Genomic DNA, 27,896 nt, shown 5'->3' on the forward strand with positions numbered 1-27,896 from the left:
TTGCAGGACTTTGGGCCCCTTCAGTCTCCTTTCTGAGACTCAGTTTCCCCTTGTGTAAAATGAGAACTGAATTAGCATTGGCTATCTGCAGAGCTTCTTAGATGACTCAGTTGGCCAAAAAAGATAGTTCCTCTTCACAGTGGAAGTGGAATGCTGTGGGGGAAGGAACTCTTCCTCCAGGCCATGGAGAGGCAGAGCTGGGGGCAGGGAGGGGGGATTCAGAGACAGGAGAATGGCCCATGCCCTATGCCCTGTGCTTGAACATTAGTCGTAGGTGATAGGCACTGGGAGGGGGCGAGTTGGCACACAGCAGGTTGGGTAGGGATCTTTAGAGACCTGTCCCCTTGTGGTCCAAACCAGAGGGCCTCACCATCTACCCAGGGCCAGCTTGTGAGGGGAACAGGAAGACGCACCGGCCCTAGTTTTCAGAGTGGGAGAAAGGGGTGGCCACAAGGACAGAGGGAGAGCAGGGGATTGGCAGCGGCTGTGGGCAGGGCCGGTCCGGACAAGGGCGGAGTCAACTTGTACACGTGAAAAACTCTGGCTGGGGCCGGGCTTTTGCCTTCCTCCTCCTCCTCCTCCTCCTCCTCTTCCCCACCTTCCTGCACCCCTCCCTTCTCCCTCCTCCCGCAGCTCAGGTTGCAGCTTCTTTGGGGGGGGGGGGGGGAGATACCACTCACCTTTCGAGAGCCAGGAGAGTCAGGGTCCCGAGTAGGGACCCCGGCAGGGCGTGGGGCGCGGGGCAGGTCACCCAGCCTTGGCAGCGCGGCCGCGGCGGGCGCGAGCCGGCTCGCCGCGACCCTGACACGCGCTGAGACCGCGGCGGCCAGAGAGGGGCACCGCGCCGGGCAAGCTGAGCAAAGGTAAGCTGGGCAGCCCTTAAAGGGGCCGTCTGCCTTTGCGCTGGAGAGAGCGATTCGAGCAAAATTCCCTAGCTGTTGTGGGCGATTGGCGATAACTGGGCGCGCTTGTGTTTTGGGGGGGGGGTGAAGGATGCCCTGGGAAAGCCACTCCCAAGTTCCAGGTGCTGAGGCAGAATGCGTGCCCGGCGGGGACTCTTGATCAGGGACTCCCTTTGGCCCCGGGCTCCGTCGGAAGCCTACAAAAGCAAAAGTTCCCACCCAGGCGCAAGCCGGACGCTAAGTGCGTTCCTTATGGAAAGGACAAGGGTCAGGAGTCCCGGCTCACGATAGGGCCCTGGAGTGTAGGGCCAGAATGCCTTGTTGAAGGGCTTTCTGGGCTTTAGTGAACTTTCCAGCCCCAGAGGCCGTGGGTGGTAGGCCAGAGACCTGGGGCAAACCGAGGACAGGTGAAGCACGCAGCTCCCAGCATTGGCTCCGTGGTGAATAAGGTCGCTAGAGAACGTGTCTCTTCTCTCTTGGGGAAGTCCAGAGAGGCAGTGACCCTCCCTCTTCATGAGCTAGGGACCGGGATGATAGAGTGTGGGAAAGGAGGGTGGATGGTTTGGGCTCAGAAGTCGTAGCTTGCTGTGTTTGGAGGACGCAAACAGGACTCTGAAAATGGGGTGGCTCAGAGGCCCTGTTCCACCCTGTTGGGGGACAGGCCACTGGCTTCTGAATGCCTTATGGTTTGTTTTTTGTTTTTTGTTTTTTTTCTGTACTGAGGGGTCAGCGCCTTTCTAGGCCCCAGTGGCCTCATTTATTTCTCCCGAAGCCTTTCACAGGAGCAGGGGTGGGTAGAATTGTAGGATAAAGGCTGTCCTCAGAACCTTTTGACTTTCCCATCGCAGCTCAGCCCACAACAACAACCTTCCCCATCCTACCCTGCTGCAGTCTGTGGCCTGGACCCTGTGGTTGACTACCAGCCCGCCCCCACCACATTAGATGTGAGATTCAGCATAGACACATAGCACACAGTGAGGTGGGGGTGAGGGCGCTGGGAGAGCCAAATCCTTGTATCCTGGACAGCTCTTGCTTTTATCATGCCTTGGGCCTGGAATATCTTCTGGGATGTGGCCAACAGGCAACTGCGGTTGTGGGCTTGGTGTGCATGGTAAAAGACCCAGAGAGAGGTTTCCTTTGCCCCAGCCAAGCTCCTGTCTCCCTCCAGTCCCTGCTGTGTGCCAAGCAAGGTGTCACAATAATCTCATGATATTTCATGATTGCTGTTATCACCATTTCGCTAGCCAGGGAACAGACCCCGGGGGATGAATGCTCCCAAGGGGATGTAGAGGTGTGATCTGTCTCCTTCTAGCTGATCCCAAGCCTGCTCTCAACCCTGCTCCACCTGGGCAGGACCCACCCTGTGCTGGAATCCTCAGAAAGGGTGATTGGGGTAGTTCTCTCAGTGATCGGGCTCCCCTGTCTTGTGCTAGGCAGAACCAAGCTTTACTAGAGGGACAAGATCTGAGAAGCAAGTCAGTTCCTAGTCTGGGATTGTGCACAGAGGGGCTCCCTGCCCTAGGATCTAGAGGGAATGGGGCTATGTTTCCCTACAGACGGTGTGTTCTCTGCTAGTTACTCCATCCTGCTCCCAGAGCCTGACTGATGTGTGTCTTCTGGCTCTAGCCTCCTGCTTCGTCCCTCCTCCTCCTCTGATTCCTCCTTTCCTTTCCTGAGTTTGGGACCAGGAGGGGAAGAAGGATGGCCACACCTAAGCCATTATTGGGCCCCGTGTCCTCCCAGCCTGAACTTCCTCGGTGTTCGTGTGAAGAGGGGCTTCTGATAAGGAGGCTATTACGTGAGTGGTGTAAGACAACAGTCTCTCAGCGATGCCCTGGGGCTGAGTCTGGACTGAAGGTTTGTCCCTTTAGGTTCTCTATAAGAGAGTGGGGGAGAGGAATGGAAGCATGCCAGGAAGGGCCAGCGCTCTTTGCTAGGCCTGGTGGTTCAGGTAGGCATGGAGCTGCGGGACTTCAGCCTTTTAGCAGGTCTCTGCTCTGCTCCGCTGTCCACGAGGGCCTGGCTGGCTGGGTTCCAGACCTACCTGCTTAACTTCACTCCTCTGAGAATCAGTCACATTTCTCTCCCTGGGCTTTGTGTCCCCCAGTAACCCTTTCTCTCTCCTTCCCTGGACCCTTCACCTTCGCTCTCTGGGTACTGGCTGCTGAGTAGGCACTTCCCCGTCTCAGAGGGTAGGAACACGCCAAGGTTAGCCCCGGCTCTTACAGTGGCATGTGCTTATGAGTGCACATGAGCACGTGCGCGCACGCACACACACACACGCACACACACACACACACACACGCGCACACACACACACACACGCGCACACACACACACACTGCAGCTCCCAAGTGGCCAGAGGCCCAGAATCACTATAGGGCTGGTGGCCAGGCCTGAGCTAGCCTGTGCCATAGCAGGAGGGAGAAGGAGGGAGAAAGTGGGTGCTTTTCTGCCTAACCTACTGCCTGCAGGAAGTATCTGCTCCCAATGCTCCCAAGGCCCTGTCAGCTGAGGAGGTGGGTTTGGGAGGCAGGTCAGGGTCACACAGTTGCCCGACAGCAAGCAGGACCCTGGTAAGTCAGGACACTCTGCCATGGAAGACATTGTCCCAAACTTTGGAAGGGACCATGGTGATACATATTCTCTTCCTGCGTATGTACACCCTGGATATACTGAATTCCCCTTTTGAGGAAGGGTCTTTCTACAAACCACTGGCTGCCCTCAGACTCACTATGTCGACCAGGCTGGATTCGAACTCACAGAGATCAGCTTTCCTTTGCCACCCAGCCTGCCTTTGCCACTCAAATGCTGGAACTAAAGGCGTATGGCACCATGCTAAGCTGACCCTTCTTTAACAAAACAAACAAACAAACAAACAAATAACCACTGTGTGTATACCAGAGACTGATGTCAGATGTCTGCACTACCCTTTTTTTTTTTCTTTCTTTTTTTTTTTATCAGTCTCTTGCTGAGCCTGGAGCTCACCCTCTGGTCAGGCTGACTGTCCCGCCACCTGTCCTTATATTCGCCTGTTTCTGCTGCCTGATGATGGGATTTTAAGCCTTCTCCACTATGTCTGGCTTTTCCATAGATCCTGGAGATTTGAGCTCATGTCCTCTTTCTCCCCGCCATTAGCTGGTCTTCCCTGGAAACAGGTGAAGCAGAAAGAATGGCCCAGACGAGGCGGGTTGACTTGTTCACTCCCCATTTACATGTGTGTGTCTCCTGCTGGCCGCTGGTACAGGTTGACGCTTAGTATAAAATCCGCCCCTACACTCAATGACTTTGGGCGAGCAATCTACTCCCCGCTAGCCTCAGCCTCCCGGCTTTGCAGTGGTTCCTGTGGCTGTGAGGATTGCAGTGACGTCATGTCTTCCCTGGGCCTCAGCTTCCTGCCTTACCTGTTGTCATTATTGAGGGGTGGTGGTGCACGGGGTTGCCGGGCCTGCACCTGAATCTTCTCTAAAGGAAATCCCGAGAGCGCCGCTGATTTCTGCCTACACACTTTATATCGCTCCCTCTTCTGTCTGGGGAGTCCCTTCAGGAACCAGGACTTTCTTTCCTCTGGTGCCAGCCATCCAGCCAAGGAAACTCTTGCAGGGTGGACAGACCTAGGGGACATAGCTGTCCTTTCCACGTGCTGGTGGGATTCACTGCCAGGAGGCAGGTGTGTGACTGGAGGGCAGGGTCTCCAGACTAGCTATGGACAGCCAGGAGGTCACAGAGCCTTCCTCTGATCTAACTGTTGCATTTGATCTGGGTGCCATTTTCTGAGCTGATTCTCTCATGCGGCTTCATCACCAAGCCAGGCAGGCAGAGTGGGCTGTTGGCTTCCTTGACAGTGGTACCCAGTAGCTGTGGGGAGCAGAAGGGACATTGAGCTCCATGTCACAAGCTCACTTCTGGTCTCAGCTCTGCTCTGTCACTCTCAAGAGCCTTGGACAAAAAACTGGCTAGCTTGAGACATTGAAACACAGGCCACAGATTCCCACACCCCGTCAAGCCCCATCTTATGCCACCATCTTTTGCTGGTGAGCTGTATTGTGAGGCCCCAGCAGGGTCTTAGCCTTGCGACCCTCCAAATTTCACAGCCCAGAAACTTCTTTCCACTAAGTCTGGGTTCCTAGTCCTTGCCATGGTTCAGAGAGGCAAGGAAGCTCCAGGAGCCTCACCCTCCAGTCAGGTAGGAGGAGAAAAGTATGAGCAAGGAAGTAGATGCAGGATTCAAATATTGTATATATTGGATACTCAAAGGCAGGGGCTGTAAGGTACGGGCAACTTTCAAATCTTGCCTATTTTAGAATGGTCTATGAAATAAGAATGGTTTTATTTGTTTGTTTGTGTATTGAGCCAGGGTCTTATGTATTCCCATGCTAGCCTGGAACTCACTATATCGCTGAGGGCAACTTGAAATTCTAATCCTCATTTCTCTTGGCATATGCAACTTCTATAGTTTATGTAGTACTAGGATTGAACCCAGGACCTCATGCATGCCAGAACTTTGCCCACTGAACTTTATCTGTAGGCCTGGTTTGACTTTTCAAGACAATGTCTTGCTATGTAGCCCTGGCTGGCCTGGGACTTGTAGACCAGGTTGGCCTCCAACTTGTGACAATCTTCCTGTCTCTCACTCACGAGTATTAGAATTATAGACATGCGCTACCGCTCCAGGCCTGAGAGATGTTCTTAGGTATTTTTTTTAAGTGGTTGGGAAAAACTCAAAAGAATGTTTTATGGCACTTAAATTTGTAAAATTGAGATATTAGTGTCCTTAAAGTTTCCTAAAACACAAGACAATCATCCTTCACAAGGGTGGCATTGCATGACCGCAGCAGGGAACGGAACCCAGGAGCCTGGGAAGAGTGGCTGGCTGTCTTTTTACAGGAAAAGCTTTCTGACCCTTGCTCAAAGTAATCATGCTATTCTCTGGGCCTTGCACTAAATTGCTCTGGAATCTCAAGCTAAAAATACTCTTTATGTACAAAGAGGTATGGCTGTTTCCTTGCTAGGTGAACGGTAAGTGTTCAGTATGGGAATGGTAGAAGGCACAGTTGAGGGGCAGTGAAAACCACCCACGGCTCTAGAAGCCAGGCGACCACTCATGGCATAGAGACCAACTGCCCACTCTCCATCTGCTGCAATGGTGTTTGTATATGCAGGTAGGCTGGCGTGTCTGTACCCTGACATGCAGCTTCCCCGGGTTGTACACAGCTGCCCTTTTTACTTGAAAATGGCTCTCAGACTGGACTCATGGGAGACATTGGACCAGAGGTTCCTGGTAGATAGTTGGCCCTTGCATGCCGAGGCCTAGGGTTGAGGAGGCCTGGAGCTGTGGGTCTAAGAGTCACCAGCACGGGGGTTGTGGTTTCCACCCCAGGAGAGGATGAGATCACCCAGGAAATCTACTGTAGAGGGGAAGAGCAAAGGGCCAAAGAGGGAACTTGGGGTGTGCTGTCATTCAGGGACAGGTGAGGAAGTGAGTTCACTAGGTACGGGGTGGGGGAAGCAGGCGGAGGGGAAGAAATGGAGGGGACCCGGGAGTTGAGCTGTTATTGAGACCAAGCAGCACAAAGCATGGGCGAGGGCCTGGAGCTGAACATGAGCTTGTGAGCCCAGGAAACGGAAGGGAGCCCTCGAGGGGCCTGTGACCTGGCTGGTGAGTGACACTGACAGGGATATTTAGGGAACCGTGGAACAACCAGGGCCACCCAGAGGCTCTCTAGAGGAGGCATGGGGGAGCCCAGGTCAGGGTGGTCACCTGGGACAGTCCCAAGGAGAGCCTGGGCCAGTCAGTGGGCCTGGCAGTGGTTGTGGGAGTGGCCAACCACTCTGAGGGGAACAGAGGGCAATAGAAGAGAGTGACCCGTCAAAATGTGCCTAGGGGTTAGTGTGGGCCAGGCTGGTGGGGGTGGAAAATAAATAGGACCGTGGCTAAAAGACGTCCCTTGTATACTCACTCCCGGCTTCTAGAACTCTGAGGTCCCCCGGGACACTAGCGTTCAAAGGCCCCTGCAGTTCTGCACTAAAGTTAGGCATGGAGACAAAAAACGTGAGATGCCATGAGCTAACAGGGAAAACCAAAGGGGCCGGAACTCAATGTCCTGTGTTTCTGCTGTTTGTTCCGAAGGTGTCGGTGGCAGTGTCTGCAGATGTAGAAGGAGGGAAAACAGCTGTGCCTTTAGGGCTTAAAGGAAACCCCAGATAATTAGAAAATACGCAGGCTTATTTTGAATTGTCTAATAAGAATTACACATGTTTTGAGGACGCGTTGTGATGTGATGTTGCATGTAGCCGTTGCCTAGTGATTAAATCTGGGTATAACCGTTACTCAGTGGTGGGAATGCTCTGAGTCTCTCCTAGCCAGTTCTAGTCTCCATCCTGTGCGCAGCAGCAGGATTTACGCGCCCTGCTCCAACTCTTCCCCGCTGGCTCTCCTTCTCCTGCCGTCTCTCTCTGCCCCAGCCCTGGAACCCACCATTCTGCTGTCCTTTTCCATGACAGCAGCTTTCTGTGTGTCTCCGTGTCTTGTCTTATCCACTTGGCTCGCCCGTGGCCTAACCGGCAAGATTTCCTTCTTAACGGTTGAATAGCATTCCCGATTTTAAAATCCACGCACGTGCCCTGGGCACTTGACTGTCGTATTTCGTGGGCGCTGAGAATAACACTGCAGGGAAGTGGCTCCTCAGACAGCTTTCCCTTCCCTTGGGTATACACCTCGCAGAGGATTGCGGGGTCACAGATTTGAGGAGCGTCTGAGGGAGGCCCTTTAAGGTGGAGGGCCAAGAGGAGCGGGAGAGGACGAAGAGAGCTCTGAGTGGGGGCAGAGGGGGAGGAGGTGGAGGCTGGACTGCCCTGCCCCTGCTCCCGGCTGTGGCGTGGTCACGTACTGACTGCTTCTCAGGGAAGTGGCACTTTAGTTGAGTTTGGGAGTGGTTTTGCCAAGAGAAAGATTGAGGAAGGCCCTGTCAGCCCCGATAGATGGTTTGTTCTGTCTACCAGGCCCAGAGCTGACAGAGGAGAGAAGGCAGCTTGTCCTAACTCACCGCCAAGAGACCCAGAACCTCCTTGAAAATTACAGGCAGACCTTAACCGAGTACCACTCTCCCTTCAAAAGACAAAACCTAGATTCTGTATGTACAGAGGTCCCTGCGCTCCGAGAAGCCAGAGGGTAAAGAGGGGGACATCAGGAGGGCTGAGGTGACCACATGGAAGGCTAGAAGTGGGTTTGGAGCCAGGGCTGTGCCTAGCGGAGCGCTTGCCCTGTGAGTCTCTGGTATAATCTGCCTGCAAGAGATGGGAGGCTAAGACGAGGCCCCAGAAGAGCACCCGCCGCATCCCACAGCCCTGGAAGCAGCCAGATGCATTTGGTTCTTTTCACTGTCCGCCCTCATTGGAACACCTCCAGATCCGACACTGTGTGACTTCCTGTGAGAATTTCTACTGGCCAGGAAGCTGTCCCTTCTGCCCCATCCTCCCATCCCCACAGCCATAGATGCGTATGAGGAGGGTTAGGGCTTAATGCAAGCCTTGTGCCCAGCCTTTGCGTGTTCACGGGTGGCTCTGGGCAGACCATGATCGTGGGGGTGTGGTGAGTTAGACCCGGCCCTTGTCTGTGAACAGGCAAGCAAGGGAAGTGAAGGATCAGACAGCTCCTGGGCTGAGTCAGGTGCTCTGTCTGCCAGGCGTGCCAGAATGATATGGTGGGGACCCCAAAGTCCCAGGCTGGAGGAGATATCACTGGGGAGAGAGGTCACAGTTGACGTGGGTCTGGAGGGTCAGTAGCTAGCTCTTCTCTGGTCCCTGGTCCACCTGCCACTGCAATCCAGTTCCCTTTCTAGCCGCAGAGAGCCAAGGAAGAGTGTCCAGTGTTGGGGAGCTGTACAGCTTATTCTAGGGTACCCAAGGAGAGAGCAGGGCCAGGCTAGCCCTCCTGTGACCCTACCAAGGGGATGATAAGCCTAGAAACGGGTCTCTGGCTGCCTGAAAGAGGTAGTAGGAAGGACAGCAGTCCCTGACAGCGTGTGGCAGTGGATCCTGGAGCTCACATTTGACCGAGGTACCATCTTTGTCCTTGAGGAGTCTAGTGTTTGTGTGTATCTAGGAAGAAAGGCGTTTTAAGCACTGTGACTTGGAGCTCAGTGGGCTTCTCACTCCCTTGTTTATTCCTTCTGAGGAGCTGCTGAGTCCAGGCACTGTTGTGTATAAGGGGAACACTGAGTGAGGAAGGCCCCATACCTGTCCTGACCAATATCAGGCTTGGTTCTGAGTATATGCAGGCTGCTCGGATGACGGCAAGAGAAAGCATCTCGTTTCCCCTGGAGAAAGGAGGTGTGCTCATGTATAGCTTCCCCAGGAGGTGGGGAATGAGGAAGAGCATTCCAGAAGGGTGCTGTATGCAGAGCAGTGGGGTTTGAGTGTGGCAAGGATGGTCAACCGAATGGGACCCCCTTGGAAGGGTTGCGAGCTGACCGTTGAGAAGACAAGAGGGCTGGATGTGGTGGCGCACACCTTTGATCTTCGTACATGGGACACAGAGGAAGGAGGACCTCTGTGAGTTCAATGCCAGCCTGATCTACATAGTGGGCTCCAGGACTGCATAGAGAGACCCTGTCTCTAAAACAGCACCAAAAGAAAAAGAGGGGGAGGAGACAAGGAATCCAGGCACCAGAGTCCTGTGTGCCGGACCCTGGAGTTTGTGCTTCCTGTGAAGGCTCTGCTCACTTGAGGGATGTCTAGCATGTCAGGGCATCATGTTGCAAGCGTGCCAAGGTGGAGAATAGGTGCCCGTTATAGTAGGATTAGAGGCAAGACTAAGTAAGACACAGGGTACCTTCTGGCTCGCACTGCCAGTATGTGTACGTTCTTAGACACAGATGGAGAACTTTGGTGATTAGGGCTCATGGCATGTGGCTCTCACCATAGGATCCTTCTGGTCAGAATAAGACACTGCCCACATTTGACCACTGAGCTACATCCCAGCACCAAAGCCAGACGAAAGACACTGCAGGGCCCAGAGCCCAACACTTAGCCTCCAGAGCTGGCTTCCTCTAGGCTTTGCCCAGCTTGGTCCCAGAAGGCCTTCTCCTGTTTCCTGCATTCCAGAATCTGTAGGAATGTTCTTTGAGTTCAGTCACTGTCCACAGCATCTGTTCCTTGGCACAGTGACCGCAGGCCTGTCTGTCCTCCTCAGCTCTGGCTACCCTGAAGGATCCAGACCCACAGCCTTTCTCATCCAGCTGGGACAGGGTGTCAGTGAAGCGAGTTCCGGCTGCTGCTCTTGCCTCAGGCAGCAGGGGCAGCCAGCTTCCCTGTGCCTCATCCTCCCGCAGGGCCTGGTGGCAGGTAGGGCCTGGTGGCTGGCCGAGGATGATGGGATCTGCCAGCTCCCTGAAGTACAGCTTTCCCTGAAGGTGAATGCCTTTGAGTCCCTGCTTATGACGTCTGCAAACTTGGTCAGCTGTTGCCTTTGGTTCTTTGAAATTTCCCCAAGGCACACAGTGGCTGGGTGCCTGAGATAAGGACAGGGCAGGGGAGCAGAGGGTGTCAGGAAGTCCCCAGTTGTTGGTCTGCCTTTGGGACTGAGGGTCAGACCCTCTTGGGCTTTAGGAAGGGGGTAGCCCCTTGTTATATCTTTCAGCCTCTGGCCGTAGGCCCAGAAACTGACTCCAGAACAAAGCCTCACCCTCCCAGTGAGTGGTGCCCCAAACAGAGTAGGTGTCCACGCGTGCCTACTGTCCAGTGCCAGCAAAGCCTCACCCCCAATTCCCCAAACAGAGCAGGTGTCCACGTGTGCCTACTGTCCCGTGCCAGCAAAGCACAAGAACCACCGTGCCTTGGTGTGGGACAAGTAGTAAGTCAGGCCCCATTGGAAGCAGGGCACCCAGCTGCCCTGGGTTGGGGTTGACAAAACTGAAGACCCAAGAGACCCAGAGTACATGTGCAAAGCTCGCTGGAGGCAGAGCCCATGGAGCAGGGCTGGTGAGACAGGAGGCCAGTCAGGAGGGCCCAGATCCTGACAGAGCTTGGTGCAGGCTGGGTATCTGCAGTCCTGTCTAGGTGGGAGGCTCCAGAGAGCATGGAAGGAGTTCACTGAGCTCAGGGCTGGCCTCTGAAGTTAAGAAGTCATGTTCATCCCTACCCTGAGCTTCTTCCTAGTGCCTGTCTTTTCTGCCAACCTCCTCAGCCTCCATGTTCTCCTGGCCAGGGTCCCAAGCTCAGCACAGGGATAGGAGATACCTGAGGTTGTCCTGGGCTAGGGGACAGCAGGTTAAGTGTACCCGCCATCTGGACCATGGGCCCCTGTAGCTGGCCTGAGCTACTCTGTGGCGCTTGCTTCCTCCTAAGAGGGGCGTTAGGACCTCTCCCCTGCTTTGCACTGGCCCTGCCATGTGTGACCTGCAGAGCTGTCTGAAGAGGGGGACTTCAGCATCCACTCTTCCAAGGTACGGAACTGCTTGACCCCAGCGCCTGCTCTCTTCCCTGCTGGCATCTGGGCCACTGGGGAGACAGTAGGTGGGGCTGTGTGGTTAGGTTGCAGCTGAACCGAGAGCCAGAGCCACCGTGGGCTGTGCTGATGCTACCCGAGGTCATCTGATACCAAAACCTTACCGCTCCATCCAACTCCTGATCTTTCCACACAAACCTGCCGCCCCCCCCCCCTCGTACTGCTCCCCGCTCTGGCTGCTCAGCCTCATGTCCTTGACTGCTTTCTTACCCCACATAAAACCTACCCGCCAGCCACTGCTTCCCTCCTCCACGGCTGCCATGATGGGCCCGGTCCGCTGTCTCTCACTTGGGTCTCTACTGGGGCTGCCTGACAGGGCTGCTTGCCTACGTACAGTCTGTTATTAGCATAGCAGCTGGAGGGAGTCCATTCAAACCCGGTTGGATCTTGCCACTCCTCTGTTCGCACCCTCCCTCCGGTATGGCCAAGATTCCGGACACAGCAGCTACTCTGCATTCCCATGGACTGCATAGGACTGCTCAAAAGGCTAGCGCTCAGGTCTGCCTCAGGACCTTTGCACCTGCCCCTGACCTGCTCCCCCCAGTCCCTGCTGACCTGCTCCCTCCCACCCCCGCCCTCACTGACTCCCACCCATCCTCACTGACCTGCTTCTCCAGCCACCCTGTCCTGGCTGACTGCCCCCCACTTCCCCCACTTGACCTCCTGCCCCACGCTGACCTGCTCCCTTACATCCTACTCTGAACTACTTCTGAGGCTTCACCTTCATTTTAACAATTTATTGTTTTTATTTTATGTGCACTGGCGTGTTGCCTGCATGTATGTCTGTGTGAGGGTGGCAGATCCCCTGGAACTGGAGCTACAGCGGTGAGCTGCCCTGTGGGTCCTCAGGAAGAGCAGCTACCGACTCATCTCTCCAGCCCCAGGGAGCCCTTTCCCATCCTCCCTTTAAAACGCATCCCTCATCCCCATCCCTCCTCCCTTCTTGCGTCTACAACCCTGCCTGTTTCCCTGGCTGTTTATCTCCCTACCCATCAGAAGGCACAAGGCCAGGCTGGAGGGTGGCTCAGCTGGAGAGCGCTTGCCTGACTGTTGACTTAGGTGGGGAAGAACATTTGCGACTCCCGGGCTCAGGGAGGGGACAGGAGTGGGGAGAACCTCAGCTAGCAGAGAGCAGTGATGTGGTCACTGTCGTGCACTTGGTTTGAGCAGGACAGTCCCTTCTTGCGGGTGCAGACTAAAACTCTCCATAAGCACCTTCTCCTTCCTCGCTGGCTCCCTGCTGGCCTGGGAGTCTGGCCCCTTTCCTCCAGGTCTGGCTCCTCCTCCGGTCGCCTGTGACACCCTTGTCTCTGGCACCAACAGGAAGTGCCAGCAGCTGGTGTGTGCCGAGGAGACAGAGGCTTACCTGGGCAGGAGGCGGGAGGCCAGCTGACTAGGGTCTGCCTACCCAGCCCACAGTCTCAGAGGGGCCTCTGCTGTGCCCTCCCCCATGCCACCCTGCCGGGTGACACCCCTACACCACACGTCTCTTACCCTGGCACCAGTTGCACGGGACAGACCCAGATGGCTCTTTGGCCTGGGGACAAAGGCCACACTGTGCCTGGCCCTGGGCGGGCCTCAGACTGGGTCACACTGGGTCTTTCTGTCTCTAGTTGGGGACGAGAGGCAGACAGCACCAAGGTGACAGACCCTTTTCCTGTTTCCCTTCCCCCTCAGCCCCCAAATCTGAGGAGCTGATTCTCCCAAGGCAAGAGTGACAGAGCATCTTGTGTCTTGAGCTGGGGAACAACAAACCATTCAGTGCCCCGGGTGCCCTGTCACACCCAAGACCCTATTGGGCTCAATGCCCTAATTGTCCCTACCAGAGAGAAGTAGCCACTCTCTGCTCTGGTCACCATTCCTGCTGCCTGTTCCCATGTCACCATCAGGAAGTCCATCCTAACGTCTGACCTCCGTTCCTCATGCTGTAGTGACAGCCATTTCCTCTTGGCCACTTCTCCAGTACAGAGAACAGCTGGTTGCTGTTGCTATGCGGTCATCCATCACACTGCTCAGGTCGAGCCTGGAGCCTCGGTTCCGTTCCGCTTTTCCAGCTCTTCCTCCCTGCTCTGCCCTCCGCTCCATCCTAGGCCAGCTATAGGCTCTTTACTCCCAATTGAACCCTAGAGAGAGCAGATGGGATTTTGGCTTGATCTTTGTCTGAACAAAAGCCAGGGTGTAAATCATGGCAGCTACTGGGAGTTACCGAGCCAGCAACCCATCCCACCATCCCATAAGCCCACACTGTAGGGTGGCCTTATGGGAGAGCTGCTTTCAGACACGGCTGGTCCCTCTTGGTAGAGCTGGCACCACGAACAGCCAAGTGTGTGTGTCCCTGTGTCCCCTGCATTCCTCGAACAGTCTTGGCCTCGTGCCCCATGTCCCCTCAGACACACACACACACACACACACACACACACACACACACACGCCGTTCGGCTCGGCTCGCTCCTAGAGCTTAGGGAGCGTATGTGTGTTCCCCAGTCCTAGCAGCTCCCCTGTGGGGCTCCTGCAGCGGTGTCTGTCTTCTTCCTGGACCCTCTGCAGCTCTGAGGGCTCCTCTCCTCGCCCAGATGGTAGATTGGAACCCCACCTCACCTGAACCCCAGATGCCGCCAGCCATGTCTGCACATGCTGATTATCAGGGACCCTATTTTTTGTTTTGTTTTTGTTTTCTTGAGGCAGGGTTTCTCTCTGTAACAGCCCTAGCTGTCCTGGAACTAACTCTAGACTAGGCTGGCCTTGAACTCACAGAGATCCAACACTGCCCGGCAACCCTGTTTTAAATACACATCTTCTCTGCCTGTCTTGGAGAGACAGGGCTGTAATCCTAGCCCTTGAGAGATTGAGGCAGGAAGATTGGAAATGCAAAACTAGCCAAGACTACATTGAAATACCCATTGCTACAGTAGAGTGGGTGGGAACCATGGCTCAGTGGTTAAGAGTGCTTGCTGCTCTTTCAGAGGACCTGGGTTCAGTTCCCAGAATCCATTTCAGTCAGCTCTCAGCTGCCTGAAATTCCAACTCCAGAGGATCCAACTTCCTCTTCTGCCCCCCAGGGGAACCTGTACACATGTGACGTACACACACACACACACACACACACACACACACACACGCACGCGCGTTCTTTAAGAACCCTGAAGGAGAAGGTGGAGGCAGTCTCCTTTCCTACCACTAGCAAGGCCCTGAGTCCCCAAGCGTTTTCCCAAGCTCCAGCTCCAGAATCTGGTAGTTAGCATGTGTTCGGATGACCCTGGTCACGCCAGCATTCGGCTGCACACCAGCGAACATGTATGTGGAGTGCTCGCAGCCCTCTGGTCTTGCTAGGAATGAAGGTTACCAGGCAGGGGATGACTGAGTCTTCTTGTCCCTGGAGCCCATCTGTCCTGTTACCATTGCCTCTGTGGGTCCTTTGAGCCAGATGCCACACACCGGGACATGTAGCAGGGTGGCTGTCCTCTGGGAGCTCCCTGAGTTCTGCAGAGGGCAGGCCTGTGACGTCATACAGGCTGGGGCCATAAGTGGGAATCCAGCTGGGGCGGGCCCAGGTGGGCAAGGCAAGGAAGCTGAGGAGAGCCCTGGGCAGCACACTGACAGTAGCCTGAGCCCCTCGGGAGGGAACAGGGATCTTGTTTAGGTACTGTAACCGAGTGTCCGGCGCCAGGCAGTACGCAGGAGATGCTCCACCCACCGGTGGTGTGCCATCCTGACTGACTTGGTCTGCAAGCTCCTTAGCAGAAGAGGACTCAACGGGCCGTGCAGGCCAAAGCCTTCTCTTGGGTCAGGAGAGCCTGAGGGCCTAGCTCAGTTGTGGTAGGGGCAGCCAGGAGCATGGAGTGCCAGGAAGAGGACCTTTTCCAGGCTAGCAGAGGACAGCGGATATGATCGTTAAGCAAAGCAAACATGTTACTGACCCATAATCCTTTAAACCAGAAGGATTCAGGGGGGGGCTGGTTGCCTTGGCAACTGGGTGCCGGCCAGCCACAGGCCTGAGCATCCTCCAGAAGTGGGTTATAAGTAGGCCCAGGGAGGAGTGCAGATGCCCCCTCCCATAGGGTTGGCCCTCCTGATGCCTTCCTGGCCAGGGTGGGGAGCTAAGGGGGTTGTGTAGCTCTGGTGCCTGCAGCCCCTCTGTAACTGAAGGCGGTATGATGCCTAGCAGGATGTCGATGTGACTGTGGATGAGTGCTCTTGAAGCCCACGGAGGGTGGGGCCTGTGGGAAAAGCATGGTTGTACGGGCTTTTAATCCCAGCACTCAGGAGGCTGAGGCAGATGAATCTTTGTGAGTTTGAGGCCAGCCTGGTCAATATAATAAGTTCCAGGCCAGGCATCAGAAATATACAGTGAGACTATGTCTCAAAATAGGGATAAAGGAGGGAGGGTGGGAGGGAGGAAGAGAGGGAGGGAGGAAGGGAAAGAAGGAGAGAGGGAAGGGGGAAGGAGGGAGGGAGGGAGCATCCACCTGTGGGAAGCAGCAGTAACATTTGTGGTGCCGTCCGGAGGGCAGAACTTAGAGGGCAATAGAACAGGGCAGCTCCCGCCCCACTGTGTCCTCAGCCCAGGGCACCCAGGCCTGCTCAGAGGACTGCGGCGAGGGAGGGGCCAGCAGTTCAGGCTTCCCTTTTCCTGGTCTGTCTGGGTTTCCCACGCTGCTCCTGACTTGCACACTGCAGCTGGAGCAGAGGTTGGGCTTTGTGCTCGCTCTCCCTTGACCTCCTTCCCGAGGACCCAGGATGAGAGCGGGAACATTCTCGTATCAGTATCAGGTGTCCAGGCCATTGACAAGTGGGCACCAAGCAGTTAGGGTCCTTCAGAAAGAGCCAACGGCCTGAAGGCCATCCAGGTATGGTCTCCTGTCTCAGAGATCTCCAGACACCCTAGCTGAAGGCTGACTGTCGAGAGTGGCCTCTTGCAAACCTGTAGTTGTACTCGTTGATGCTGTAACGGCAGGGGAGGGTATAGTCGTGGACAGAAGGTGGCTGAGAGTCACAGAGGAAGGAACGGGGTTAGATCCGTCATCATGGAACTGAGGCTCTGGTCAGGATGACCTAAAACCTGGCTCCCTTGGGTATAGAGCGGCCACATCGCCTTGTTCTTTCCTCTCTATCCCAGGACCCACAACGGCCCCCTGCCGACCATGAACAAGATGAAGAACTTCAAGCGAAGGCTTTCCCTGTCCGTGCCCCGCCCAGAGACCATTGAGGAGTCCTTGGCTGAGTTCACCCAGAGGAACGAGGGTGAGGGTCAGGCCACCTCGCTCTTTCCCGCCCAGACTCCCTGTGAGCCCTGCTAATTTGCTGTACATCAGGGCCAGAGGGGGGTGGGTGCCCTGGGCTGTCCACAGACCGTGGAGTGGGAGGTAGGAACCAACGCCTGTCCTGTTCAGGCGTGCCACTCGGCGCTGTGGACTGAGACCGAGCATGTTCCCCCCCGCAGATGGTGGGGATGAGCCCGGGCAGCTGTCCCCTGGCATGCAGTACCCACAACGGCAGAGTCAGCGCCGCTTCTCCATGGAGGTGAGGGTGCCCCTTCAGGCTCCACAGGTCAGGCCCATCCACAGCTGTAGACATGGCAGCGTGGTTCCCCCGATCACTGGGGGCTCAAATCGAAGTAGGTTATTGAGGGAACTGCATGAGAATATATGCCAAAGTCTAGAACACTCCTGGCTAGACAGCTTGTCTGTTGTCATGAGCCACATACCTGTTCTAAGTATAGAAAAATGTGCTTACGAAATTACATTGTGAGGGTGTGAGATTCGTGCTCTATAGTCCGGCTTCTGTGGCCTAGAGAGGGGATGAAACCTCTTAAGAGTCACACAGTAATCCTTGTAAGTTCACATTTGTATACCCTTCAGGTAGCCGTGAACCTGAGGTCACAGCCTGTGGCTTGGCCCTGCTCTATAAGAACAGATAAATCCAGAGTGAAAGGCAGGGACCTCCTGAGGCCAACATGGCATTCCCCTCTCATCTGCCACCTCAGGACCTCAACAAGAGGCTCTCTCTGCCCATGGATATCCGCCTGCCCCAGGAATTCCTGCAGAAGCTACAACTGGAGAGCCCAGGGCTGCCCAAGCCACTCACCCGAATGTCTCGTCGTGCCTCCCTGGTGAGTCCAAGGAGGGTCAGAGTTTGCTGAGTGGGAGACACCAGTCAGGGTACAGAGGCAGAAAGATTCCAGTGCCTCTGGCGCCACCTGCTGGTCTCTCTGGATTCCAATAAATAGTCTCCCTACAACAAGTAGGCTCCAGGGTCTCCCAGGTTAAGACCAATAAACATGGTTGTGAGTCATATCTGTACTCCCAGCATTCCTTGGGAGGCTGATGCAGGGTGACAAGAATTCAAGGTCAGCCTGGGCTGCGCAGTTCCAGGACAGCCAAGGGTACACTGTAAGACTATATGTCAAAAAAACAAAACCAGAAGCCAGATAAGGTTCAGGTGGTGTTTCGCTGTGTAGAGACGTGGTTCCAGACTCTCCCTGCCTCGCCGTCATGGGCATATGTTTGGTCATCCCCAAACAGCCATTGTGCACACCCACAATCTCACTAATGCACTAATGGGAGCAAAGTCTAGAAAGCTGTCACTTCCTCTCCAGTGGCCTTTGACGGAAAGAAATAGGCGCATCTCTGGAGTCAGTCACTGCTGTGCGTAGGGACCTGGAGAACAGGATTAAGGAAGCATGTTCCTGCTGATGAGAAGAACAAGCAAACACACTCAGCTATGGTCCTCTATTGCTGCTACAAGGCCACACGGTCTCTTATATAGCTCACATATGTTATGTAATACTTAATGACAATGAAAGCCCTCCCCAGGAAAACAACAAAGAAACAAATAGACAGCCCGACCTGTCAGAACACCCATCGCAGGCCTCCAGGTCCCAGCTTCCTGTGAGGAACTGCTAGGAGCCTCCCCAGTGAGTGGGCCTCAGAGCCTGTCTTATTAAGATACGTCCTGTCCTGGGCCAGATGAGATGAACTGATGAGAGACTTTGGGGGGATGTGTGTGGGGTGTCTCTACAAAGTAGAGAATGACAGGCCTGCCCTGGAGGAGCCAGTAACCTCCTGAGCAAGAGAGCCAGGCAGGCAGTGAGGTGGATGCTGGGAAGGCAGCTCGGCAAGGTGTGTCCATCTCCGACTCATGGAGGAAGGGCCCCCATCGAAGGGGTCCCTCAGCTCTCATAAGGAGAAAAGGAAGAATTTGAAGCTGCCCTCCCTGGAGCTTGTAGCCTTGGAGCTTCTCTGTACAATGGGGGCGTCTCACTTCCGGCCCTCCCTCCTGAGGGAATATGAACTAGAAAGATCTGCTGGGCCTTTGAGTCTCATAGTCTCCTGTGTCTCCTTCCCAGTCAGATATCGGCTTTGGGAAACTGGAAACGTATGTGAAACTGGACAAGCTGGGGGAGGTAAGAGTCGGTGTTGTTCTGTCTGGGCAGCAGGATGGTTGGTGACAACTCTTCTGCCCCTCACGGCTCCTGACCCTCCGAGTCACACTGTGTCAGCCAAGCAGCCTGGCCTGGCCTTCAGCAGCTGTTGAGATGTCCCTTGATCTTGAATGAGGCCTAGAGGACAGAGGTCTCTGGACAGAATCTAGTCAAGTAGTTATGGCCTGGATTTGAACCCTCGCTAGCCCCATGACTGTGACACATCCCATGGCCTCTCACCTCAGTCTCATTCTCTATCAAAGGATGAAAGTAGTGATTTTATTGTTGGGGGGATTGCAGGGTACCAAAGGAAGCTGGTACAAGTTTCTGGTGTCTGACACACAGCAAGGGCTCTGTTACTAAACTGCTTCTACATCACCGTATCAGGCTCTGTGACTGGAGTGGATATAGGCTTGTGAAGGGGAAAAGGCCCTGTCTTTCAAGAGCCATATCATCATGACCTAAGAGCAAGGCTGGGCTATAATAACCGAGGGGCAGCCAGTCTGGGAGCAGAGCAATGGACAGCCCACTCCAGCGGGGGAGCAGAGGAATAGGCAGTCCACTCCAGCGGGGGAGCAGAGGAATGGGCAGTCCACTCCAGCCGGGAAATTGATTGAGATACTTTCAGAGAGAGCAGACCATTTGAACAGAGGGAGTAGGGTACCCTGCTTGAATCCTAACCCAAGCAGACACCTAAAGGGTGGACTGGGAACAGGAACAGGATCTTCCTGGGGCTGACCAGGGATGCTCTGTCCCAGGGTACCTATGCCACCGTCTTCAAGGGGCGCAGCAAGCTGACAGAGAACCTCGTGGCCCTGAAGGAGATCCGGCTGGAGCATGAGGAGGGAGCACCCTGTACTGCCATTCGAGAGGGTACAATGTCCGGGTCTGCATCCTGGGCCTCTGGGAGAAGGGGCTTAACCTACACCTGGTGGGAGCCTGGGTGAAGGGCCGTCTTTGGCCCTTGGAAGGGATAGTGGGGAGGTATTGGTGGGCCTGGGGACCCAGGTGGGCCTGTCTCCCCAGTGTCTCTGCTGAAGGACCTGAAACACGCCAATATTGTGACCCTGCATGACCTCATTCACACAGATCGGTCCCTCACCCTGGTGTTTGAGTACCTGGTGAGCTGGACTGGGGCTGGCAGCCTCTTCCCCTGTGGTGGGTGAAGTGGGTAGGGAAGAGAGAGGGTGAGGGCCTGGGAAGGGTGGGGCAAGGGAAGGACCCTAGCGTTTGTTTGTCAATGAAGTTCCCATGCGGAAGAGGGCCAAGGGTTCAGAGCCAGGGCCCTGTGCTGCCAGCAGGCAGGGGCCAGACTAAAGAGGGCTTCCTTTCAGCCTGGGTCTGGACCACTGGCCAGGCAGGGGGCAGCACTGAACCTGACTGTCTGTTCCAGGACAGTGACCTGAAACAGTATCTAGACCACTGTGGAAACCTCATGAGCATGCACAATGTCAAGGTGAGGGCCTCTAAGGTAGGGACCTCATCGTGGCAGCCACCTGTCATCAAGGCCAGCGTGGGGTGCTCCTCTTCCCACCAGCTGCTGAGGTTGCTCAGCGCTTCAAACGCAGGAAGGGGGGAAAGGCCACTCGGCTAGTCTAGAAGCCATTCTGAGCACCCCAGCCGAGAGCAGACTTGCCCTCCACTTCTGTCTAGCTGCTGGCACAGATTCCTCTCTTAACTCTGACTATCAAGCATGAGCTTCCTGCCAGAGTGAGGGGAGGCCTCTGAGAAGCGAGGAGGGCGGATGACCAGCTCTGGTGATGAGTAACTGAGCAGATCCATGCCCGCCTAGGGGACCCTCACTCCCTCTGCTCTTCTACTTCCCATGTAGAGGCCACGACAGCCCCTCACACTCACTGCCTCCTCTCCGTGTGTGACTCCTGGTGTGCACAGGTCCCAGGTGGCCTGCAGGGTGGCCAGCAGAACCAGGGAGCCTTCCTCTCTGGTCTGAGACAGAGGCAAAGGGTCTCCCACACAGGACCTGGTCCTATCACACTTGCACTTTTCCCTCTCTCTGCCAGATTTTCATGTTCCAGCTGCTCCGGGGCCTGGCCTATTGCCACCGCCGCAAGATCCTGCACCGGGACCTGAAGCCCCAGAACCTGCTTATCAACGAGAGGGGCGAGCTAAAACTGGCTGACTTTGGTGAGGCAGATGCCAGGGTCAGGGGTCAGGGTTGGCAAGTGGGTCTGACCCCTGGGGTGCACAGTCTCCTCAGGATAGAGGGATTCTGAGGGATGCCCGAGAACCTTACTCTTCAGGACCCTTTAGCAGAGATTCAGCGACCTCTCTGTTCCTAGGCCTGGCCCGTGCCAAATCAGTGCCTACAAAGACGTATTCCAATGAGGTGGTGACTCTCTGGTACAGGCCCCCAGATGTGCTGCTGGGATCCACAGAGTACTCTACCCCCATTGACATGTGGTGAGTGAGCAGCAGAGGGGAGTAGGAGAGACTGTCCATGACCTTAGACCCTGTCCAGGATGACCCTGCCCTTCCTGTACCACTTCTCCCTGCTGTGCTACAGCTAGCAAATTAAATCAGAAATATATCAGTGTCTCTGAGCTTATAGACCCTCTAATGCTGTACTTCTGATATGCCTCCCCATGAGTAGAGGTGGGAATCGCCAGAGGGTAGATGAGTTTTCTCCCAGAACATTTGGAAGAGACACACTATTTGATTGTTAAAATTGACAAATGTATGGTTTGGTATAGACAGAAGTTTCTGTCCCACCTGGTCCTGTAGACATTCAGTTCCAAATGAACACAGAGGCTTATATTAATTACAAACTGTTTGGTCTCTTAGCTCAGGCTTATTATTAGCTAGCTCTTACAACTTAAATTAACCCATAATTTTTATCTATGTCTAGCCCCATGGCTTGGTACCTTTTCCTGGTAAGACATTCTCGTCTTGTTTTCTCTGCATCAGGCTGATGACTGAGTCTCTGCCTTTCCTCTTCCCAGAATTTTCTTAGTCTTGTTGCTCCGCCTCTGCTTCCTGCCTGGCTACTGGCCAATCAGCATTTTATGAAATCAACATGAGTGACATATCTTTACAGTGTACAAGAGCATTTTAGTGTAAAATGAAAACCAGCTCAGCTTGAAAGCCAACCCAGGTTTCTGGCCAAGCCCAAGGCTCCCCAGAGAGTGAGAATATGCACCTGTCTTTCTGCCTAGCAGACTTAGGGGACCCAGGGCTCACAGAGAGGGATCGTAGTGGGAGTCTGGTTGGTTCTAGGAGCCTTTTAAGACCCAGAGGTGACCTCCCAGGCTTGTGTTAGGGTGTCATTGACTCCCTCACACAGAAGCCTTAGGAGGGATGGTTGTGCTTCTTGGCCTCACCATTGCCCTTGCTTCCCCAGGGGCGTGGGCTGCATCCTCTATGAGATGGCCACTGGGAAGCCCCTCTTCCCAGGCTCTACTGTCAAGGAGGAATTGTACCTCATCTTCCGTCTCCTGGGTTAGTTTCCCTCTGCACCCTCCACGTCGCCACCAGGGGTCACCAGAACTCTGTCCACCTAGGAGCACGGAGGATTGGGCGGGGTGGGAAGTACTCTTTGTTGGCTTCTTCTGTGTTGAACCCTTGCAATATAAGCTTCTTACCATTCCAATTCTCCAGGGACTCCTACAGAAGAGACATGGCCGGGTGTGACGTCCCTCTCTGAGTTTCGAGCCTACAACTTCCCCCGGTACCTGCCACAGCCGCTGCTCAGCCACGCTCCCAGGTAGTCCCTTGCCAGGCCCCTGGCTCCCCACTGTGATCTCCCTCCCAGAGGTTCTGGTCCCCAGCCTGCCCCCGGCTGTGCCTGTGCCAGCACCTCCTCCTTGCAGGTTGGATACTGAAGGCATCAACCTCTTGACCAGCCTCCTCCTGGTGAGTCTCTTCCAATCCTACCCAGAGAGAGAGAGAGAGACACTAAAGAAAGTCCGGCCGGTGGCTCAGGCCTGCGGCTCCAAAACCCCAAAGGGACACTAGTCCCTGTGCTTGGTACTCAAGGCCTGGTTGGGCACTTCCTGAGGACGGGAGGTTCAGTTTTCTCAACTGCATGGTGGGTATCAGTTTATGCTTTAGAAGATGCTGGGGATACGCCAAGATTGTGGGGCTGGCACAGCGCCCACCTGGGAGCAAGCGCAGGGTAAAGGGTAGTTAGCGGTGCAATCTGCGAACAGCGCCAATACTCCCTCAAGTGATGATTGGCATTGTCTGCTCATGGATGCCCATCCCAAGAAGCAGTCATCCTCCCCCCCCCCCCCCGTGAAGCCCCATTTTAGTTTTTTTCCTGATGTCTGAATCCTGGTATCCTAAGCCCCGAGGCTGCCTGGTTTGGGTTAGATGGGGGCTTCTCCCACCTCGGCCCATTTTCTAGAAAGTTCTCCAGCAGGGCCCAAGAGCCTACCCTGTGCCTTTCAGTACGAATCCAAGAGTCGTATGTCAGCAGAGGCAGCCCTAAGTCACCCCTACTTCCAGTCTCTGGGAGAACGCATACACCAGCTTGATGACAGTAAGTACCCAAGGGATCGGGGCCAGAACAAGGGAAGGGACAGTGGTTGTGGGTGGGGCTATCACAGGGGCTGGACCCTTGGGTCCAGGCAAGTGGTCTTGGACACATGGCTTCCCCTTCCCAATTCTCATTTGGAGAACTGAGTCTTGCCTGGAGGCTGCCTCAGCTCTGTGGATTTAGTGGAAGTGGGGACAGTAGGTACAGGAGCAAGCAGAGTGGCTCCCATGAGGGCTCCCCTCCCCTCTTCTCTTGTCCAGCTGCCTCCATCTTCTCCCTGAAAGAGATCCAGCTCCAAAAAGACCCAGGCTATCGTGGCCTGGCCTTCCAGCACCCAGGTAGGGCCACAGGCACCCCCTAAACCCTCTGTTAGAAGCAACCAAGTAGACTGCCTTCCCCAGGGAGGACTCTCCTTTAAGGAAGAGATGGGCCTGGCAGTCTACCCTTAGGATGAGGAGTCTACACCCCCTCATACATACCTTATGCGAGGTTCCTCCCTCACCCACTGCCTTTTACAGTATCCCTGACAGGGGTAGACCCTATCCCTGGTGGGTTCTCTTTGAAGATCCCGAGCTCCTGGCCAGTCCACACTTTGTCTCTAGCACAGCCAATGGCCTTGTACTGACAGTGGTTCCCATGCATGGTCTCGTGTAATCTTTAAAACACCCTGTGGACTGGCACTGTAAATGCTTTCCACTTCAGTGAAACCGAGGCCCCTAGAAGATAAGTCCCAATTTCGCACAGCTCACAAGCAGCAGGGATGAGACCCGAATCCGAATACATGCCCTTGCTTCCTGGGTCAAAGCGTGTGAAGGACAAGGGTCCCTTTAATCCTTCCCGTCCCGCTCCATTCTCCAGGGCGAGGGAAGAACCGGCGACAGAGCATCTTCTGAGCTGCGTCCACCGTGCTGCGACTCGAGGGATAGGAGGCCACAGGGAACGTGAATTCAGGAAGTATGGGGCCTGTGTGGCCATCCGAGGGCTGAGCAATGAACACCTGTGGCCAGTCTGAGGACCACTTGGCAGCCCTGGTGGTAGCAGTTGCTTCCTTTCCTTGCTTGCCACGCACCTCTGTGATGGTTCCTACCTGGACACCAACCCCTTTGTCACCCACTGTGGGATGGGGCATCAGCTGCTTCCCTGAGAGGAAGTGAGGGGCAAGGAGGAACCTGGGACCCTTTCCCAGCTGCAGTGTGGGGGAGTTGGGGGGGCCTGGGTTTGCTTGGCTCATCAGCCTGACAGACCCCTTCCTTAGCCTTTGGACACTCTCCCTTCACCTTCTTCCCCTCCAAGAACAAGGACTACTCCAGGAACAAGGCCCTAGGACCCTGGAATTGTGCCAGTGTGTGTGCTAACCCCACCCCAAGGCAGACCTCTCTGGAGCATCAAAAAAAAAAAAGGAGCCCCTCCTGTCACCACCCCTCCATACTGTTGTCCCCTCCTTGCCAGAGCCCTGTGCCCTCTGGCTTGAACCAAGGCTAAAGAGCACAGCATGCTGCCCGCGTCCAGCTGCACCTGGAGGTAGTCTGGGACTCCCAACTGTACTCCTGCCACCTCAGCCATCCCCCTGCCCATCCCCCAGTCTGGAAAGGGTCGCCTTAAACTGGCAGGTGGAAGAGTACACTGTTCCTGGAGCTCTGACCTAGACCCTGTGTCCCTTCCTCCCTAAACCACGCCCACGGGTGTTATCAGCCCTGAGGGATGATAAGTCAACCCTGTCTCAGGGTCCTGAGGCTGGCACCCAGATATGCACGGTCACCCTGACACTGGTATCAAGGTAGCCTTGGCTCTTTGGGGCTGGTGCGGCCTCTCCTCCATCCCCCACCTCCTTCCTAGCCCTGTCTACCTGACCCTGGCACCAACCTCCAAAGAGGGTGGTCCTGAGAGCAAAGGTGCTGGCACCACTATGTAAGCTGGAGAGGGTACCCATCCTCCATACCCACCTCGTGTTCCAGGTCTCCCCACACTTGGTTGAACTTGAAGGGCAAAGGCCAAGGGGACGTCAAGCCCATGTTTTCTCCACAGGCCCCATGCCCATCCCCACCCCTTGGAGCCTGGGTTCTCCCTAACCCCCTTCCCCACTGACTGTGAATGTCCTGTGACTCAGAGCAAAAACAGAGAATATATTTAATTCATGTTGTACAGAAAGCAGTGAGCAGTCTCATTCAGAAAATGTGGCTAATAGGACAATGCCAAAGATAGAGGACTAAAGACTCTTAAGTGTCTGGGCTTCCTGTACAGACACACAAACCAGGGAAGAGTCTGGTCTGTGACATCACTGAACCTGTCCCGTGCTGGGGGAGGGAAGACTTTGACACCCTCCCTGCTATGTTCCAGGTCATTTCAACTCACCTGAGGATTGTGGATGAGACAGAAAACACACAGGCCTGGGTATCTGTATTCTGCGTCCTGCCTTTGGCTCAGGGTGTGCCTGTGAGGTGGGACCAACAGGGATGGCCCAGATAATCCTGAGGAGGTGAATGGGGTCTGGCTTCCATGGGCCACTCGGCTTTGCCAATACCACACAGCTCCTTGGCTTCATGAGATGGGAAGGCACAAAGATAGAAAGAGAACTGGGCCAGGTGTAGTAGTGTATACCTTTAACCCTAGCACTAAGGAAGCAGCAAGTGGATCTCTCTCTCTCTCTCTCTCTCTCTCTCTCTCTCTCTCTCTCTCTCTCCGTGTGTGTGTGTGTGTGTGTGTGTGTGTGTGTGTGNCTCTCTCTCTCTCTCTCTCTCTCTCTCTCTCTCTCCGTGTGTGTGTGTGTGTGTGTGTGTGTGTGTGTGTGTGAGAGAGAGAGAGAGAGAGAGAGAGAGAGAGAGAGAGAGAGAGAATGTGTGAGTGAGTGCTGAGTTGGTATGAAGGTGGCCACGCCAGGACAGTGGCAAGTGCAGACCTTACTAGTTCTTGAACACACTTCCTGATGCTCTCAAATGCACTTCCTGGTTCTCCATGTCACACAGATCTTAAGTGCTGAGAATCCAGCTATTTTCCAATGCACTGCTCAAATTTGTTCCAAGCCCATGCAGAATGCCCTAAGGCATGCCTCCTGGCCTTATCCGTTCTATGGTTCTTTTTTTTTTTTTACTTGAGGGGGCTCCTGCTTCCTCGCCAAGGCCATGGAAGTTGAGCTAGGCCAGGGCTTGGTCCCTGGTTACACACCATTTCCCACACTAGACCCCATCAAAGCATCAGCGTGCAGAACCTCTCAGGCAGAAATCAGTGCTTTCTGTAGGGGAAAGGCGGGGGAACACGCAGACTGAGATCCCGTGAGAAGATGACGAGATGCAGCCTGTATACTAAGGTGCCTTCCCTGTGCCCGCCTCCAGTGCTTAGACCCATCTCACCGAATCGCCACAACCTCTTTCTGCCTGATCACATACGAAAACACTGGAGTCCTCTGAGATGAAATGCCTGGCCTCAGGTCACACAACAAATTAGAATCCCAAGTCCGTTAAGACTTGGAGACGTGGCTCAGGGGCAGAGGCTTTGCCTATCACGTACAAGGCCTTTGAGTTCTATGGGCCCCACGTTCCATCCTTAGCGCTGGGGGAAACCAACTCAGGAACAAAAAAAGGAAAAAGAAAAAACGTCCTAGAATTTTAGAACCCTGGCTCTGTGTTTGGCCCAGCCCTCCTTGGTCTTTAAGGAGGGGAGAGGAGGGAGAGGGGATCATGTAAACAGTGAGACAGGGAAGCACGAAGCAGGTACAAGGAAGGGCCCCGGAAGAGCAGCACTGTGCAGGCCGACACCACACTGTGGGCCCAGTGTGTGCGGAAGTTCCTGCATCTTCCAGAGCCTTCCTGTGCAGCTGTCCCTGTGTTTGGCTGTGGTTGTGAAGGTGCTGGGAGGCGTGCCTGGGTCAAGGAACTTTCACCCTAGAAAACGGGCAGGCTGGGGGAGAGCTGTGCCTAGACCCTGTGGATCAGGCTTACTCCATGTTTGCGTGTACTTGGGAGAGTTGTTGGCTTGGGAGGGGGAAGCTGGATCTAGGAGTGAGGCGGGGCTGAGTGACTAGCTATGAGCTGCCAGAGCTGTGGCCTGCAGGAGCCTCCGCTGGTCCCCAAGGGACCAAGCTGAGCCACAGCCCAGCCCCAGGCCCTGGAGCCCTGTTTCCTGGGTATCCAGAAGTCATTTCCTGATGCTGTGTGACACTCCTAACAGAAGCCTTTTGCTGGAGTCCCTGGTGAGTCAATGTCCCCTCTGGTACCACATTTACCGCCCTCATTCCTGGGTCAGGAATGCCAGGGCCGCATCTGGCCTGTCGTCCCCCAAGCCCACTTCCAGCTGCTGCTGAGAAGATCCTGTGTGCTGAGTGCTGCAGAGCTGGGCTCCCATCGATGGAACCTAGAGTTGGCGCTCTCCTGCCACATTCTTCCACAGACCTCTCCTGCAGGATCCATCCCTAGACCCTGTCAGCCTCCTAAGCCAGAAGCGACTCCTCACAGACTCGGGCACCCTTCTTCATGTCTGCACAACCACAGCCACACAATGAGTGTGCCGACTTCTGTGCTTCCCTCCATATTAGAGGTTTGCTCTTGCTCCCCGCTTTGGCCTTCTTTCTCTCTCCCT

The 27,896-nt window shown here is 55.0% G+C and overlaps 1 protein-coding gene across 3 annotated transcripts; it reads left to right on the forward strand.

Annotated features, from left to right (window-relative positions):
- The first annotated feature begins 569 nt into the window (after positions 1 to 569).
- On the forward strand, positions 570 to 25,472 carry Cdk18 (cyclin dependent kinase 18). Of its 3 annotated transcripts, XM_050147775.1 has the most exons (17): positions 570 to 863; positions 2,529 to 2,700; positions 16,526 to 16,692; positions 16,850 to 16,929; positions 17,393 to 17,518; positions 18,755 to 18,811; positions 19,588 to 19,702; positions 19,856 to 19,950; positions 20,223 to 20,285; positions 20,851 to 20,974; positions 21,130 to 21,250; positions 22,188 to 22,285; positions 22,445 to 22,550; positions 22,657 to 22,699; positions 23,237 to 23,327; positions 23,585 to 23,662; positions 24,183 to 25,472. In XM_050147775.1, exons 3-17 carry the CDS (start codon positions 16,551 to 16,553, stop codon positions 24,215 to 24,217), a joined length of 1,374 nt encoding a protein of 457 aa, XP_050003732.1. In that variant the 5' UTR covers positions 570 to 863; positions 2,529 to 2,700; positions 16,526 to 16,550; the 3' UTR covers positions 24,218 to 25,472. The 3 variants fall into 3 exon arrangements, with proteins under 3 accessions (XP_050003732.1, XP_050003731.1, XP_050003733.1); XM_050147774.1 differs by lacking the exon at positions 2,529 to 2,700 and having other exon boundaries at positions 571 to 863; XM_050147776.1 differs by lacking the exon at positions 2,529 to 2,700 and having other exon boundaries at positions 573 to 863; positions 16,526 to 16,650.
- Positions 25,473 to 27,896: the final 2,424 nt, after the last annotated feature.

Source organism: Alexandromys fortis, unplaced genomic scaffold (genome assembly GCF_014885135.2).
Source record: "Alexandromys fortis isolate MF-2015 unplaced genomic scaffold, M_Fortis_MF-2015_v1.1 scaffold_58, whole genome shotgun sequence".
Taxonomy (NCBI): domain Eukaryota; kingdom Metazoa; phylum Chordata; class Mammalia; order Rodentia; family Cricetidae; genus Alexandromys; species Alexandromys fortis.

What these genes read in the sequence shown, in the direction of transcription:
- Cdk18 (XM_050147775.1), top strand. Translation starts at nt 16,551, where the DNA reads ATGAACAAGATGAAGAACTTCAAGCGAAGGCTTTCCCTGTCCGTGCCC. An exon ending in TGTCTCGTCGTGCCTCCCTG is followed by an intron (nt 17,519 to 18,754) that starts GTGAGTCCAAGG and finishes TCTCCTTCCCAG; the next exon opens with TCAGATATCGGCTTTGGGAA. An exon ending in CCCTGGTGTTTGAGTACCTG is followed by an intron (nt 19,951 to 20,222) that starts GTGAGCTGGACT and finishes TGTCTGTTCCAG; the next exon opens with GACAGTGACCTGAAACAGTA.